We start from the raw sequence: 17,056 nt of genomic DNA, 5'->3' as shown, positions 1-17,056 counted from the left end.
TTTATTGATAATAAAACTCGAAAAAATAATAATTGTATCTGGAATATAAAATAATTAATTTAAGGATGGAATTTTTTATAATAAAACTATAAAAATAAAATTGAAATAATATAAATTGGAGTTTCGAATATTGTTGAAAATTCAACAGCTCATGGGCTGCTTGAAAAAAAATTTGGGGAATGAATTTTGCTGAATTTTTGGCATGGGAAAATTATTTTTAGTCATTGGACTTTAGGGTATTTACAAATATTAGTCCTTAAGCTTCAACTATAAATACTCTTACACATTTAGCTTCAAAATCATCCCAAAATCATTTCTTCCTCTCAATACTAAAGAGTTTAGAGAGTTCTCTTGTGAGTTATGAGTGTTTTTGTAAACACCTGTAAATTTTTTCTTTAATAAAAGATCTGCAGCAGTCCGGAGACATAGGCGTAATTGCTGAACTCCGTTATCTATTTCGGGTATTATTTTTCCGCTTTTATTTCGCATTCTCACTAATCTGGTTATAGGGAAATTACTCGTACTCAATTTATTTCCCAACAACTGATATTAGAGCTTTTGATTGTGAATTTTGTCAATTTTTTGTGATGTTACTATTCATTACTATTCACATGAATAGTGAATTTCATGAATAGTAAAAATTTTGTTGGCGATACGAGTTTGTCGATGGAGGTGTTATAATACATGGTGGTTCGCAAAAATTGTCAGAAACAATCCAAAGAAGCCATATTCGAGTGGGAGCGATGGCTGCAAACGAAGGGAATGTGAAATTTGAGAAGTTCGATGGTGCGGACTTTGGCTTTTGGAAGATGCAGATTGATGATTTTTTGTACCAGAAAAATATATTATAAACCTCTCTCAGGAAAGCAACCAGAGGGCATGAAGAATGAAGACTCGGCTCTTCTCGACAGTCAAGCCCTCAGAGTTATCCGACTGACGTTATCCCGCAATGTTGCTTTCAACATAGCAAAGGAAAAGACTGCGGCGGGTCTTATGGCGGCTCTCTCCAGTATGTATTAGAAGCCATCGGCCTCAAACAAAGTTCACTTGATGAGGCGATTATTCAATTTGCGGATGGCGGAAGGGGCATTAATGGCTCAACACCTGAATGAACTCAACACAATCACAACCCAGTTGAGTTCCGTGGAAATTGAATTCAATTATGAAGTTCGAGCTTTAATTCTCTTATCATCTCTACCAGACAGTTGGAATGCTATTGTTACAGCAGTCATCAGCTCATTGGGAAATAGAAAATTAAAATTCGACGATGTTCGGGATCTGATATTGAGTGAAGAAATTCGACGGAGAGAATCGGGTGAAGCATCAAGCTCCTCAGCCTTGCACACGGAGTCTAGAGGGAGAACTTCATAAAGAAATTAAAATCGTGGCAGATCGAAATCCAGAAGTGAAAAATCAAGAACGAGAAAGAAAGATTTTACCTGTTATAATTGTGTCAAGAATGATCACTTTAAAAGAGATTGTCGAGCACTAAAGAAAGATATCGACGCACAGGAATCTGCCAACATGACAGAAGAGACATGTGATGCCATGATTTTAAGCGTCAACAGTCCGATTGAATCATTGATCTTAGATTCAGGGGCATCTTTCAACTCCACCCCAAGCCAAGAAATCATGAGAACTATGTCAGTGGTGATTTTGGGAAAGTTCATCTAGCTGATGATGAAACCTTGAAGATCGTCGGAAAAGGAGACATCCGATTAAAGTTGCCAAACCAGACCACCTGGAAACTGACAAGAGTGAGACATATTCTTGGCCTCAAAAGAAATTTGATTTCTGTAGGATAGCTTGATAGAGAATGATATAGTACAACATTTTCAGGCTGTGAATGGAAGATTACCAAAAGAGCACTCGTCATTACTCGTGGTAAGAAGACTGATACTCTCTATGTAACCTCAAATTTAGAGAATATCATTGCAGTAGCAAATGCTGATGGAAAATCAAACCTATGACACCAAAGGCTTGGCTATATGAGCGAGAAAGGGATGAATACACTTTTGTCAAAAGGGAAGCTTCTGGATCTAAAGAATGTAGATGTCGGATTATGTGAGGATTGCATCTTTGGAAAACAAAAGAAAGTCATTTTTGCAAAGATTGGCAAGACACTCAAGGCAAAAAAGTTAGAGTTGGTTCATACTGATGCATGGGGACCATCTCCAGTTCCATTTCTTGCGGGCTCACTATATTATGTCACCTTCATCGATGATTCTACAAGGAAGGTGTGGGTTTATTTTCTGAAGAAAAAATCAGAAGTCTTTGACACCTTCAGAAAATGGAAGGCCATGGTGGAAAATGAGACTGATTTAAAAGTCAAGCGGTTGAGGTATGACAATGGAGGAGAGTACAAAAATAGTAGATTCAGAGATTTCTGCGTAAACAATGGGATCAAGATGGAGACAACAGTTACCATGACACCGCTGTAGAATGGCGTAGCAGAGCGCATGAACAGAACTATGAATGAACGTGCCAGACGCATGAGGATACATGCCAGATTGCCCAAATTGATATGGGCTGAAGCTATCAACACTGTAACTTACCTGATTAACCGTGGGTCCTCAGTTCCTTTGGATGGCAGAATACCAGAGGAAGTTTGGAGCAAGAAAGAAATAAACCTTTCACACTTAAGAGTGTTTGGTTGTATTTCTTATGTACACATAAATTCTGCTGAAAGAAGTAAACTTGATGCCAAGCCCAACAAATGTGTCTTTGTTGGTTATGGTGGTGATGTGTTCGGTTACCGGTTTTGAGAGTATGAAAAGCGGAAGATCATCAGAAGCAGAGATGTCATTTTCAATGAGAATGTGATGTACAAAGACAGGTCAACCATAGAATCAAGTAGCTCCAATACCGAAGCTGAAAAAAGGAATTTGTTGACTGACAATAGTGAACCAGAGTGCTATGATGAAGCAATACAGGTGGAGGATTCATTCAAGTGGGAGTCTTCCATGAAAGATGAGATGAACTCGCTTATGTCAAATCAGACGTGAGAATTAACTGAATTACCACCAGGCAAGAAAATGCTCCATAACAAGTAGATTTACAGGATCATATAAGATCACGATGGGAGCAAACTCTACAAAGCAAGATTGGTTGTCAAAGGTTTTCAGCAAAAAGAAGGTATTGACTACAATGAAATTTTCTCTCTAGTTATAAAAATGTCTACAATCAGACTGGTGTTAAAAATTGTAGCTGCAGAGAATTTACATCTTGAGCAGTTAGATGTGAAGACAACTTTCCTTCATGGTGATTTGGAGGAAGAAATCTATATATGGCAGCCAGAAAGCTTCATAGAAGCAGACAAGAAAAACCTGGTATGCAGGTTGAAGAAGGGCTTGTATTGTTTAAAACAAGCTCCAAGACAGTGGTACAAGAAGTTCGATAGTTTATGAGTAGCAGTGGTTTTACCAGATGCCAAGTAGATCATTGTTTCTACATCAAGAAGTTCGACAACAACTTCATTATATTATTGTTATACGTTGATGACATGCTCGTTGCAGGTTCAGACATGCAAGAGATTATAAACTTAAAGAAAAAATTGTCGAAGCAGTTTGCAATGAAAGATCTGGGCGCTGCAAAGCATATTCTTGGGATGAGGATCAAGAGAGACACAAAGTCGGAGACTTTGATGTTATCACAGGCTGAGTACATCAACAAAGTACTTTCCAGGTTCAACATGCAAGATGTTAAACCAGTAAGTACACCTTTAGGTGTTCATTTTAGACTCTGCAAAGAACAGTCACCAAAGACGGAGGAAGAACGTGCACACATGGTGAAGGTGTCATATGCCTCAGCAATTGGAAGTCTGATGTATGCCATAGTTTGTACCAGGCCTAATATTGCTCAAGTAGTGGGAGTTGTTAGCATGTACATGAATAATCTGGGCAAAATACACTGGGAAGCAGTCAAATGGATCCTCAGATATCTGCGGGGTACTACAAATAAAACACTTTGTTTCAAAGGTGGAGATACGATACTGACAGGCTATGTAGATGCTGACTTAGCCGGAAATATTAACATCAGAAGGAACGTTACAGGGTATGTCTACTCTAAGAGGAACTGCAGTGAGTTGGATTTCTCAACTACATAAGATAGTTACTCTCTCCACAACTGAAGAAGAATATTTTATTGTTACGGAAGCCAGCAAAGAGATGGTTTGGCTCCAAAGTTTTTTGTAATAGTTAGGCAATAAATAAGAAAACCATGTCTTGTATTGCGACAGTAAAAGAACTATCCATCTAGCAAAGAATCCGTCTTTTCATTCCAGGGCGAAGTACATACAATTGCGATATCATTTTATCCGGTCTCTTCTAGAAGATGGGATTTTGAAACTTGAAAAGATCAGTGGAGCTCAAAATCTGGCAGACATGTTGACAAAGACGGTGACTACGGACAAACTGAAGTTGTGTTCAGCTTCAGTTGGCATGCTAGAATAAAAGACCAGAAATAATGTTGTATTGATCAAGGTGTGAAGACATATTAAAATCTATCTTCAAGCGGGAGATTGTTGAAAATTCAACAGCACATGGGCTGCTCGGAAAAAAAATTGGGGGGGTTAAATTTTGTTTAATTTTTGGCATGGGAAAATTATTTTTAGTCATTTTATTTTAGGGTATTTACAAAGATTAGTCCTTAAGCTTCAATTATAAATACCCTTACCCATTTAGCTTAAAAATCATTCCAAAATCTTTTATTCCTCTCAATACTAAAGAGTTTAGAGAGTTCTCTTGTGAGTTGTGAGTGTTTTTGTAAACACCTGTAAATTTTCTCTTTAGTAAAAGATCTGCAGCAGTCCGGAGACGTAGGCGTAATTGGCTGAACTCCGTTATCAATTTCGGGTATTATTTTTCCGCTTTTATTTTGCATTCTCACTAATTTGGTTATAGAGAAATTACTCGTACTCAGTTTATTTCCCAACAAATATATGGTTATTCGAGATCGAAATAGAGAAAAATAAAAAGAGGACCCATCAGATTGTGCAAGTCTTAACCAAAAAAGCAACACGCTGAAATGCTCGTCCAATTCCACTGGTAGCCCATAGCCCTTCCGTTGTGACACCCTAAATGAATCATACAGGAGCATGGTTTTCAGAACCGGACCGGTTAGCGAACCGACCATGCTACCGGTTCACTGGTTCAACTGGTCCGACGTCATAATTATTTAAAAAATTAAATAAAAATACCAAAAATATTTAATAAAAAATAAGTTTTTATATCACAAGTCATATTCAAAGCAAGTCATAACATATATAAGTTAAAAACCATAAAATCAAGTGAAACAAAATGATTCAAATTAACTACAACATAATATTTAAGGTAAAACATATTAAATAATAAATATAATTATATAACTATAATTAAAAAATAAATTTGGGGCTAAAAAATCATAACAAAATGATATTGTTTGGTTTAATTTTTTTTAAAAAATAATCCAACATGACTAAGAAACATAGAAGAGAATTACAAAAGTCTAAAGAGTAAAAATATGAGAACAAAACAATCTTACATGATTAAGAAACATAGAAGAGCATCACAACTAACTTCTATAAATAATAGAGGTAATTTGACATTCAAAATCATGGAGCCTTTTGGTGAGCATTGAGTGAACTATTCTTTCACTTCAATCAAGCTCGAATTTTAGGCTTCAATCGAGCTTCTAAATTTTTTTTGAGTTCAAGCCTTTTTGAGTAAAGTTTCAATATTATATTTCGAGTTTGAGTTGAACTTGATAATTTTTAGCTCGTGAGTTTGAGTCGAGTTGAGCTTACTTTTAAAGTTTTCAAGTTCGAGTCGAGCTCAGCAATACTCGAGTTCGACTTGGCTCGTTTAACAAACGACGTCGTTTGGTTTAATTTTTTAAAAAAAACCAAATTGGCGGTTTTTTCCGGTTTTCAGCCAGTTCGATTCGAACGGTTTAGCGGTTCCGACTGGTTCACTAGTAGCAGTTCAACCGGTGTAGCTTGAACCGGACTAGACAGCGGTTCTCGGTTGAACCGGCCGGTCCGATCCGGTTTTCAAAACACTGTACAAGAGCCCTACACCGAGGAATAAGACACAATTTCTCCAATCATGGATGTAGGCATGATTTTATATTAGGGGTAAACTTGGATTTTTAAAATTTTAGAGATAAAATTTGAATTTATAAAATTTCAGGGGATAAAAATAAATTTTTAATAAAAATTAAATAAATAAAATCTAAAATATATGATAATTTTAAATTTTTAAAGAATACACGACTTTCCCCGCTCACCCCTCTGTCTATCCCTACTTTTCATGGTCTTGGTCATTGGCTATCGTACGAAGGAGATAACGATAGCTTCTTTGTTTTTTAATTTAATGGTTGAAATTCATAACACAATTACGGTAGAGTTGGATATATACAAGCGAGAGGATAATGTCAATGTGGTGCTTGATTTTGGAAAACCATGTGGCTAAAATGAAGCTGCAAATAAAACACTTGTGAAGGCGACAGTGTTTGATGTTGAGCTTATCCCAACTCCATGGAGCGGAATGGCACAGCTATGCTATCATCTGTGTGGTGTTTGGTTCACAAGTTTATTGTTCTAACATCACGCCCAAATGGCGATTAACAACAATAAGGTTTGCATATAGTCACATGTGTATGCAGAATTTTTTTTTAGAATAGACATACATATATTAATTATTAGAATCTTTCATATGAAATAGATACGAATAAAATTTATTTATGAACGGATTTTAAAATGAACACGTAAGTATTATTTGCATCCGCCACTACATATAGCCACATGCCCGTGCAGAAACAAAGACGCCGGCCTTGTCTTTGCTTAAAACTATCGTAATCTGTTGAGTAAAATCTAAAATGGATGCCTTTTATTCGGTATCTGAACCAAGTGGACCACTTTTTCTAGAAGCAAATTCTCCAATGTGAGCCACATGCTCTTTTGTTTCAACCCCCGTACCATAATTATTTGTTTGGATTGGACCACACGCCTTTATTTTTTTTTCTGTACAATAAAATTTAGGTTAGGTGTGTGTTTCTCATGTCTAGGTTAGAATATATTTAAATTTTATTGAGATTTATATAAAAATTTATAGATTGTTCAATAAAAGTAATCATGGTAAAATTCAAATTTAATTTTATAAGTTTAAATTCTTGAATCATAATCACTTATGCCAACACTAGTTGACAGATCACACGCTTTTATCATAGCTTAAAAATGATACTAGATATCAAATGTTACCATTCATACCAACATTTATTTATTTTGGTTTAGGTTTAAGTGTTTTTTTCCGTCTATGCTGTGAACTTAATTTATCAATTTTGTCCTTATCTTTTTATTATCAATTTAGTCCTCGAAGTTGTTTAGGGTATTTATCTTAGCCTTTGAAGTCCGTTGACTGTTTTGACTAACAAAACTATGAGTCTTTTACGTTTGTAGATTAAGTGATTAGGTTAAAATATTTATTAATCTCAATCATTAGAACAAAATTCTAAAATTTTATTATTTATTTCAATGAGATAAGGGATTAGATCAATTTTTTGGGATTTTTTCCATAATCATTGTATTTAGTAAATGCTTTATTATTTATTTTTTAAATAAATGTCATGTCATCATCAAGCCACGTCAGTAATATTGGTTGATCTGAAAATTGATGGTGTTGATAAATGCATAAGAATAACAGTTCTGTTAGTCAAAATGGACTTCGAGAGCTAAGATGAACATCCTAAACAACTTTGAGGGCTAATATGACAAAACAACGATATAGACGAAATTGATAAATTGAATTACTACAGGGACAAAAATAACCCTAAAACCTTTGATCTATTATCCATTACAATTTCGACATATTACATATTCAAGATGATCTAAAACACTTACAAGTTAGGGATTTAAATATTGAAATTACCCTTTATATTCTTAAATCTTGCTATATTATCACTTTAAGATAACATTTTTAATCCAGATATACGAATACGGTTGTAAAACTTTTAGATTATATGAATCAAATAATCCTCTAAAGAAAAAGAAAATCTACAAAATTAATGTCAATTTACATATATCAATTCCCACGACAACTTATGCATATAGTCTTTCACTTGTATAAGTCGAGGCCTCTTGGATTAGATCCAATACCACTATTCAGGATAGACTACATGAGATGTTACCGAATTATATATGTTCAAATAATTATTTTAGTCATCGATTTTTTTAATATTATAAAAATAAACGTTAAATTTAATAAATGATTATAAAATAGTCATTACAATTAAATAATAATTATAATAATTTAAAAAATAATAATGACTATTTTGTAATAATGTGATGAGTAAGTATAAGAACTTGAAGAAAGAGTTAGATATAGTGATGATGAAAGGAACTCGAACTCGGGTGCCATCTACTGGAGAAGAATGAAGCCCCTGCATGAGGGGAGAGTTGCTTTTTGTTAGGAAAGAAAGGGATAGACCCCTAAGATTCTAGTGGATCACGCTGACACATTATTACTGTGTTGTGTTCATATCCGATCCAAAATTGATTCGGAATGTATGAGAGAATTTTGTATTTAGCTACAAGAGATGTTTATACAAGGTGGGTACACTTGATTTGCATCCATACTTGTACACTCTTTATGGACAAGGCAAGGTGTCAGAGTACAAAAACTTGTGAATAAACCCCATTAATCCCATTTCTAATTCATGGGCTGGCTGTTCGAAACTGGAAGCCATCGCCTACGCGCTTTGTTGTGGGGCATATCCAGCACAAAATCCTTGGACCCAATACCTGAAATTCTCAGGTACCAAATAAAGTATGTTATTCACGTTCAGAAAGCTAAAAACGCCAAAACTTCTCTCATGTTCATCAATGTAAAAGGCCTAATGGTATAGTCTAGTAAAACCACAAATGCAGCTTCTTTCATCCCTTGGCATACAAGGAAGTTGGGAGTGCAGTATCGGTTCTAGTTATTACCGTTATTAGATTTTCGTAGGCACCAAGATCATATGGATGTTGGGAAATAAACGAGAAACGAGTAACGAGTAATTTCCCTAAAACCAGATTAATGAGATTGCGAAATAAAAGCGGAAAAATAATACCCGAAATTGATAACGGAGTTCAGCCAATTTTGCTTACGTCTCCGGACTGCTGCAGATCTTTTACTAAAGAGAAAATTTACAGGTGTTTACAAAACACTCACTACTCACTAGAAAACTCTCTAGCATTGAGAGAAAGAAATGATTTGGGATTTTAGGATGATTTTGAAGCTAAATGAGCTAAGGTATTTATAGTTGAAACTTAGGGACTAATCTTCTAAATACCCTAAAGTTCAATGACTTAATTTTGTAATTATCCCTATTACAAAATAATAAAAAATTTAGCAGCCCCTAATTTTTCAAGCAGTCGGCTGCTAATGTGTTTTTTTTTTAATTTTCAACAATCTCCCACTTGAAGACTGATTTTAATCTTTCTTCACACCTCGATCGATGCAGTAGCTTTCTGGTCTTATTACTCTAGCATGTCAACTGAAGCTGAACACAACTTCAGTTTGTCCGTAGTCACCGTCTTTGTCAACATGTCTGCCGGATTTTGAGCTCCACTGATCTTTTCAAGTTTCAAAATCCCATCTTCCAGAAGAGAGCGGATAAAATGATATCGCAATTGTATGTGCTTCGTCCTGGAATGAAAAGACGGATTCTTTGCTAGATGGATAGCACTTTGACTATCGCAATACAAGACATTGTTTTCTTGTTTCTTGCCTAACTCTTCCAAGAAACTTTGGAGTCAGACTATCTCCTTGCTGGCTTCCGTAACAACGACATATTCTGCTTCAGTTGTGGAGAGAGCAACTATCTTCTGTAGTTGAGAAACCCAACTCACTACGGTTCCTCCTATAGTATAGACATACCATGTAGTGCTCCTTATAATGTCAACATTTCCGGCTAAGTCAGCATCTACATAGCCTGTTAGTATTGTATCTCCACCTTTGAAACAAAGTGCTTTGTTTGTGGTACCTCGCAGATATCTGAGGATCCATTTGACTGCTTCCCAGTGTACCTTGCCCGAATTATTCATGTACCTGCTAACAGCTCCCACTACTTGAGCAATATCTGGTATAGTACAAACCATGACATACATCAGACTTCCAATTGCTGAGGCATACGGCACCTTCACCATGTGTGCACGTTCTTCCTCCGTCTTTGGTGACTGTTCTTTGGAGATTCTGAAATAAACACCTAAAGGTGTACTTACTGGTTTAGCATCTTGCATATTGAACCTGGAGAGTACTTTGTTGATGTACTCAGCCTGTGATAATATCAAAGTCCCCGACTTTGTGTCTCTCTTGATCCTCATCCCAAGAATCTGCTTTGCAGCGCCCAGATCCTTCATAGCAAACTGCTTCGACAAATTTTGCTTCAAGTTTATAATCTCTTGCATGTCTGAACCTGCAACAAGCATGTCATCAACATACAACAATAAAATAATGAAGTTGTTGTCGAACTTCTTGATGTAACAACAATGATCTGCTTGGCATCTGGTAAAACCACTACTACTCATGAAGTTATCGAACTTCTTGTACCACTGTCTAGGAGCTTGTTTTAAACCATACAAGCTCTTCTTTAACCTGCATACCAGGTTTTTCTTGCCTGCCTCTATGAAGCCTTATGAATGCCTCATATAGATTTCTTCCTCCAAATCACCATGAAGGAAAGTTGTCTTTACATCTAACTGCTCAAGATGTATATTCTCTACAGCTACAGTTTTTAACACCAGTCTGATTGTAGACAGTTTCACGACTGAAGAGAAAATTTCATTGTAGTCAATACCTTCTTTTTGCTGAAAACCTTTGACAACCAATCTTGCTTTGTAGCGTTTGCTCCCATCGTGTTCTTCTTTGATCCTATAAATCCAATTGTTATGGAGCGCTTTCTTGCCTGGTGGTAATTCAGCTAATTCCCACGTCTGATTTGACATAAGCGAGTCCATCTCATCTTTCATGGAAGACTCCCACTTGACTGAATCCTCCACCTACATTGCTTCATCATAGCACTCTGGTTCACCATTGTCAGTCAACAACAAGTAATGCAAAGAAGGCGAATAGCGTTGGGTTGGTTTAGGAATTATGGAGGAGCGTCTCAGTTATAGTGTGCTTGGTTCTTCTTGAACTGCTTCAGGATTGATATGAACATCATTTCCATAAATCTCCTCGAACTCAGCAAATTCCTTTGTTTTAGCTTCGGTATTGGAGCTACTTGATTCTACAGTTGACTTGTCTTTGTACATCACATTCTCATTGAAAATGACATCTCCGCTTCTGATGATCTTTCAAATTTCGTAGTCCCAAAACCGGTAACCGAACTCATCACCACCATAACCAACAAAGACACATTTGTTGGACTTGGCATCAAGTTTACTTCTTTCAGCAGAGTTTATGTGTACATAAGAAATACAACCAAATATTCTTAAGTGTGAAAGGTTTATTTCTTTCTTGCTCTAAACTTCCTTCGGTATTCCACCATCCAAGGGTATTGAGGGCCCACGATTGATCAAGTAAGCTGCAGTGTTGATAGCTTCAGTCCATAGAAATTTGGGTAATCTGGCATGTATCCTCATGCTTCTGGCACGTTCATTCAGAGTTTTGTTCATGCGCTCCGCTACGCCATTCTGCTGTGGTGTCATGGGAACTGTTGTCTCCATCTTGATCCCATTATTTGCGCAAAATTCTCTGAATCTTCTATTTTTGTACTCTCTTTCATTATCAGACCTCAACTACTTGACTTTCAAACCAGTCTCGTTTTCCACCATGGCCTTCCATTTTCTGAAGGTATCAAAGACTTCTGATTTCTTTTTCAGAAAATAAACCCACACCTTCCTCGTAGAATCATCGATGAAGGTGACATAATATAATGAGCCTGCAAGAGATGGAACTGGAGATGGTCCTCATACATCAGTATGAACCAACTCTAACTTTTCAGCCTTGGGTGTCTTACCAATCTTTGCAAAGCTGACTTTCTTTTGTTTACCAAAAATGCAATCCTCGCATAGTCCGACATCTACACTCTTTAGATCCGGCAGCTTCCCTTTTGATAAAAGTGTCTTCATCCATTTCTCGCTCATATGACCAAGCCTTTGGTGCCATAGGTTTGATTTTTCATCAGCATCTGCTGCAGCAATGATATTCTCTAAGTTTGAGGTTACATAGAGAGTACCAGTCTTCTTACCACGAGCAATGACGAGTGCTCCTTTGGTAATCTTCCATTCACAGCCTGAAAAGGTTGTACTATAACCTTCTCCATCAAGCTGTCCTACAGAAATCAGATTTCTTTTGAGGCCAGGAATATGTCTCACTCCTTTCAGCGTCTAGGTGGTCTGGTTTGGCAACTTTATTCGGATGTCTCCTTTTCTGACGATCTTCAAGGTTTCATTAACAGCTAGATGAACATTCCCAAAATCACCACTGACATAGTTCTCCATTATTTCTTGGCATGGGGTGGAGTGAAAAGATGCCCCTTAATCCAAGATCCATGATTCAATCAGACTGTTGACGCTTAGAATCATGACATCACCTGTCTCCTCTGTCACGTTTGCAGATTCCTATGCACCGGTATTTTTCTTCGGTGCTCGACAATCTCTTTTAAAGTGACCCTTCTTACCGCAGCTATAACAGGTAAAATCTTTCTTTCCCGTTCTTGATTTTCCCCTTCTAGATTTGGATCTGCCATGATTTGAATTTATTTCTGAAGTTCTCCCTCTAGACTCCGTATGCAAGGCTAAGGAGGTTAATGCTTCGCCTGATTCTCTCCGTCGAATTTCTTCGATCAGTACCAGATCCCGAACATCGTCAAATAATACACAAAATTGATAACAGAGTTCAGCCAATTTTGCTTACGTCTTCGGACTGCTGCAGATCTTTTACTAGAGAGAGAATTTACAGGTGTTTACAAAACACTCACTACTCACTAGAAAACTCTCTAGTATTGGGAGAAATAAATGATTTGGGATTTTGGGATGATTTTGAAGCTAAATGAGCTAGGGTATTTATAGTTGAAACTTAGGAACTAATCTTGTAAATACCTTAAAGTTCAATGACTTAATTTTGTAATTATCCCTATTACAAAATAATAAAAAATTTAGCAGCCCCTAATTTTTCAAACAGCCAGCTGCTAATGTGTTTTTTTAATTTTCAACAATGGATGTTTGTAGGCGTGCCCTGCATGATACTGCCAGGTTTAAAATTAAAAACTAAATAAGTAAACAATCATTCTAAGTGGGAATCAGATTAAAAATAAGCATAAATTCAGCAAAGAGAATCCTCATTGCCTCAATTGTGGTCTTATTTTGCAAAATAAGGTAGGTATGCCAACCCAAGAGAACACTTAAAGCCAGACTCAGGGGAAGTAGCAACAGTCCAAATACAACCTGAAAAACACAAACTAGTAAGCATACCACAAATAAGGTAAGTTCTAGCTCTAGGACATTGGTAAATCATCGACATTACATATATGATTCCGAAAGAGACTGTACTCTGCCGCTCATCGCTTTGGGAATCATTAGTTAGACTACCCACAAGTAAAACCTGACATTCTAGAGAATAAGAAAATATATGAGAAGAAAAAGATGAAATTATCTCATCAGAATCCAACTGGGGTACCCCATTACCATTGCAGATGCCAAATTCAAGCATGGGAAAAGAAAATAGCTTTCACGTACCAGAGAATAGATGCAAGCGATTTCGGCATATACAAGAAAGATGAAGAAGACCTTGTAGTTGGCATGGCCAGAGTTTTAAATTGAGGTCGTGTTTTTGGTCATTTCGAGTTTAATGTGATTATGTCCATCGCGGACGCTATTGGGCGCTATTGCGGGTGTTGCGGGTAACTCGGACGGTGGCGAAATCGCTATTTCGTGGACGAAATCATGTTTTCGGACCGTGATTTAAAACCCTAGGCATGTCCCACACAATTATTTATCCAAATGAAGTGGCGGTCCTTATAATCAAGAAGAACACTTTTTAGTATTGAGGACATTTTAGACATGCTTGAATCATGAAAGATTGCACATGTCATTCTCAAAAGGCATATCTTGCAAACAAAACAATGATGTGCACGGGGAGGTTTGAAATGCGAACACTTCGGGCAATATGTCAAGTCCCCTCCCTACAACAACACTCCAAACACGACACGTGGATTATTTTTGAGATCATTTTGACTCACAAGAGATGCAATTAAAATCAGTTTCTGAATACAAGGCAAATCCAAGCAAATAGGGCAAGCCAACTTCATTCAATTGTTCAGACTTTATAAAATATGTTACAAAAAGAAATAAGAATAACCTCAACATACATGACAAAACAAAAAACCCATAAGCGTACCTTGCGTTGGATCTCATGTACAACAAAACTGGAATCTTCAAAGTCGGGCAATGTTGGAAAACAAAACTTGTACGAGTAATTTAACTATAACCAGATTAGTGAGAATACGAAATAAAAGCAGAAAAATAATACCTGAAATTGATAACGGAGTTCAGTCAATTATGCATACGTCTCCGAATTGCTGCAGATCTTTTACTAAGAGAAAAATTTACAAGTGTTTACAAAGCACTCACTACTCACAAGAAAGCTCTCTAGTATTGGGAGAAAGAAATGATTTTCGGTTTTGGGATTTCGATCTGCCACTATTTGAATTTATTTATGAAGTTCTCCCTCTAGACTCCGTGTGCAAGGCTGAGGAGGTTGATGTTTCACCTGATTCTCTCCGTCGAATTTCTTCACTAAATACTAGATCCCGAACATCGTCAAATTTTAATTTGATGTTTCCCAACGAGCTACTGACTGCTGTAACAATAGCATTCCAACTGTCTGGTAGAGATGATAAGAGAATTAAAGCTCGAACTTCATCATCGAATTCAATTTCCACTGAACTCAAATGGGTTGTGATTATGTTGAGTTCATTTAGGTGTTGAGCCACTGATGCCCCTTCTGCCATCTGCAAATTGAATAATCGCATCATCAAATGAAATTTGTTTGAGACCGATGGCTTCTCATACATACTGGAGAGAGCCTCCATAAGATCCGTCGTGGTCTTTTCCTTTGCTATGTTGAAAGCAACATTGCGGGATAACGTCAGTCGGATAACTCCGAGGGTTTGTCTGTCGAGAAGAGCCCAGTCTTCATTCTTCATGCCCTCTGGTTGCTTTCCTGAGAAAGGTTGATATAGATTTTTCTGGTACAGAAAATCTTCAATCTGCATCTTCCAAAAGTCAAAGTCCGCACCATCGAACTTTTCAATTTTCACCTTTCTTTCGTCTGCAGTCATCGCTCCCAATCGAATCTGGCTTCGTTCGGATCGTTTCTGACAATTCTTGTGAACCACCGTGTATTAGAACACCTCCGTCGACAAATTCGAATCGCCGAAATTTTTTTTTTACTATTCACGAAATTCACTATTCACGAAATTCACTATTCACGTGAATAGTAATAAATAGTAACCTCGTAAAAAATTGACAAAATTCACAACCAAAAGCTCTGATTACCAGTTGTTGGAAAATAAAACTCGTTTACTCGTTTATTTCCCAACAGGCAAGAAAGTAGACGGCACCCGACCTGGATCCATGGTGATTGCAAAGATGTAATTTAGCGCACGCATGACGGTGAAACTAGTGAAAGAGACGACGTTCATGATACCAGGTGAGGTCAGTAGACCGAACCACCTCTCAATGAAAACAAACAACGTAGAAAAATAAACGAAAACGATGGAGGAAACAACAACCGTTACAGGCACCCAAAAGATAAAGCCTCGGTTCATGATTTTAAACGTTTTTTTCTCTACAATGCCGAGGCGAGTGGTGGAGGTGTCGGCGTTGAAAAATGACGGCGTCTCTGGTCCTGGCTGATGTCTAGGTGGATCCTTTTTCAAAAGAAAATAAAGATTGGAGTTTTTTTTTTGGGAAGTTTGTATCACTAAACAACTGTTTATATCAATGGATCGTTGCCGTTATAACTCAATTGATTTGAACTTTTTTTTAAGTAGAGTCAGTTTTATAAAATTTGAGTCGAGTCCAGTCGAGTCAAATTTTTAAATTTTTATTTAAATTTAATTTAGAAATATTTATAATATTATGAAATTATTTAATTCTAATTTAAATGATATTTTACAATCATATAAAATACATATATACATTTTTTGTATTTTTTATATGTGATTTACATAAACCATATAAAGTATAGGGATTCAACTTAAACTTGAAAATCAATCTACTAATTATTAAAAATTTTGAGTTATTCGAGTTGTATTTTACAACTCGAATTGAATTTGAAATTTTTTCGAGTTGAGTTTATAAAATTACAATTCGAATTCAATTGAGTCAAGTTTTTCCCAAATCTAGTTGAGTAAAAAAAATCAATTTTGCGAGTCGAGTCGAGTTTTACACCCATGATTTCCTTTTTTTATAAGTTTGACCTCAAATAATTAATTTTCTCAATATGTTCTCCTTAAATCTTATTGTCGTAACCGGTTTTCGCCCGGGCACGAAATTTTTACTCGGCGAGAAAAGTGATGTGAATAAATGGTTTTTAAAATGTTTTGGGAGTCGCTACCGGCCTTTTGGGTTAGGTAGGTCAAATACCTAAAATTTATCTTTTAAAAGAGTTTTTAAGAAAACATCAGTTAAAAGATAAACTAATCTGTTTTTTAACCAAAGATTCGTTCCTTTTAATAATAAAAAGGGATTCGTGGTCGATTACGTTTGGGGAATGATTAGCACCCCCACAACGCCCAAAATTGGTACTTATTAATTATAAATTATCTCTATTATTGGAAATTTAAAAATTCAAAAATATATTTAATTTATAATCCTTTTTATTTCAAATTTATTAGTATCTTTAATAAAATCAATTAATTTATATATAAATAAGATATTTATTTATTAAGAAATATCAGAAAATGACTTCTAGGTGCCTTAAGACAGCTCTTTTCTTCGATATTAAATAAATATTAATAAAAAATTAGTATATATTTTATAGAAATAAAAAATATCAGAAAACGGACTTCTAGGTGCTTTAAGACAATC

At 36.1% G+C, this 17,056-nt stretch overlaps 1 protein-coding gene across 1 annotated transcript; it reads right to left on the bottom strand.

The window, feature by feature from the left end:
- Nucleotides 1-13,252: 13,252 nt before the first annotated feature.
- On the bottom strand, nt 13,253-15,792 carry LOC120183527 (probable protein S-acyltransferase 16). Its single transcript, XM_039188202.1, has 7 exons — nt 15,565-15,792; nt 14,361-14,426; nt 14,047-14,145; nt 13,946-13,977; nt 13,700-13,769; nt 13,488-13,565; nt 13,253-13,408 (listed from the first exon to the last, which is right to left on the bottom strand). Exons 1-7 carry the CDS (start codon nt 15,790-15,792, stop codon nt 13,253-13,255), a joined length of 729 nt encoding a protein of 242 aa, XP_039044133.1.
- Nucleotides 15,793-17,056: the final 1,264 nt, after the last annotated feature.

This window comes from Hibiscus syriacus, unplaced genomic scaffold (genome assembly GCF_006381635.1).
Source record: "Hibiscus syriacus cultivar Baekdansim isolate YM2019G1 unplaced genomic scaffold, ASM638163v2 tig00112789_pilon, whole genome shotgun sequence".
In the NCBI taxonomy this organism is placed as follows: Eukaryota; Viridiplantae; Streptophyta; class Magnoliopsida; order Malvales; family Malvaceae; genus Hibiscus; species Hibiscus syriacus.
The sequence above is the reverse complement of the archived record's forward strand: the minus strand, read 5'-3'. Positions and strand labels throughout refer to the sequence as shown.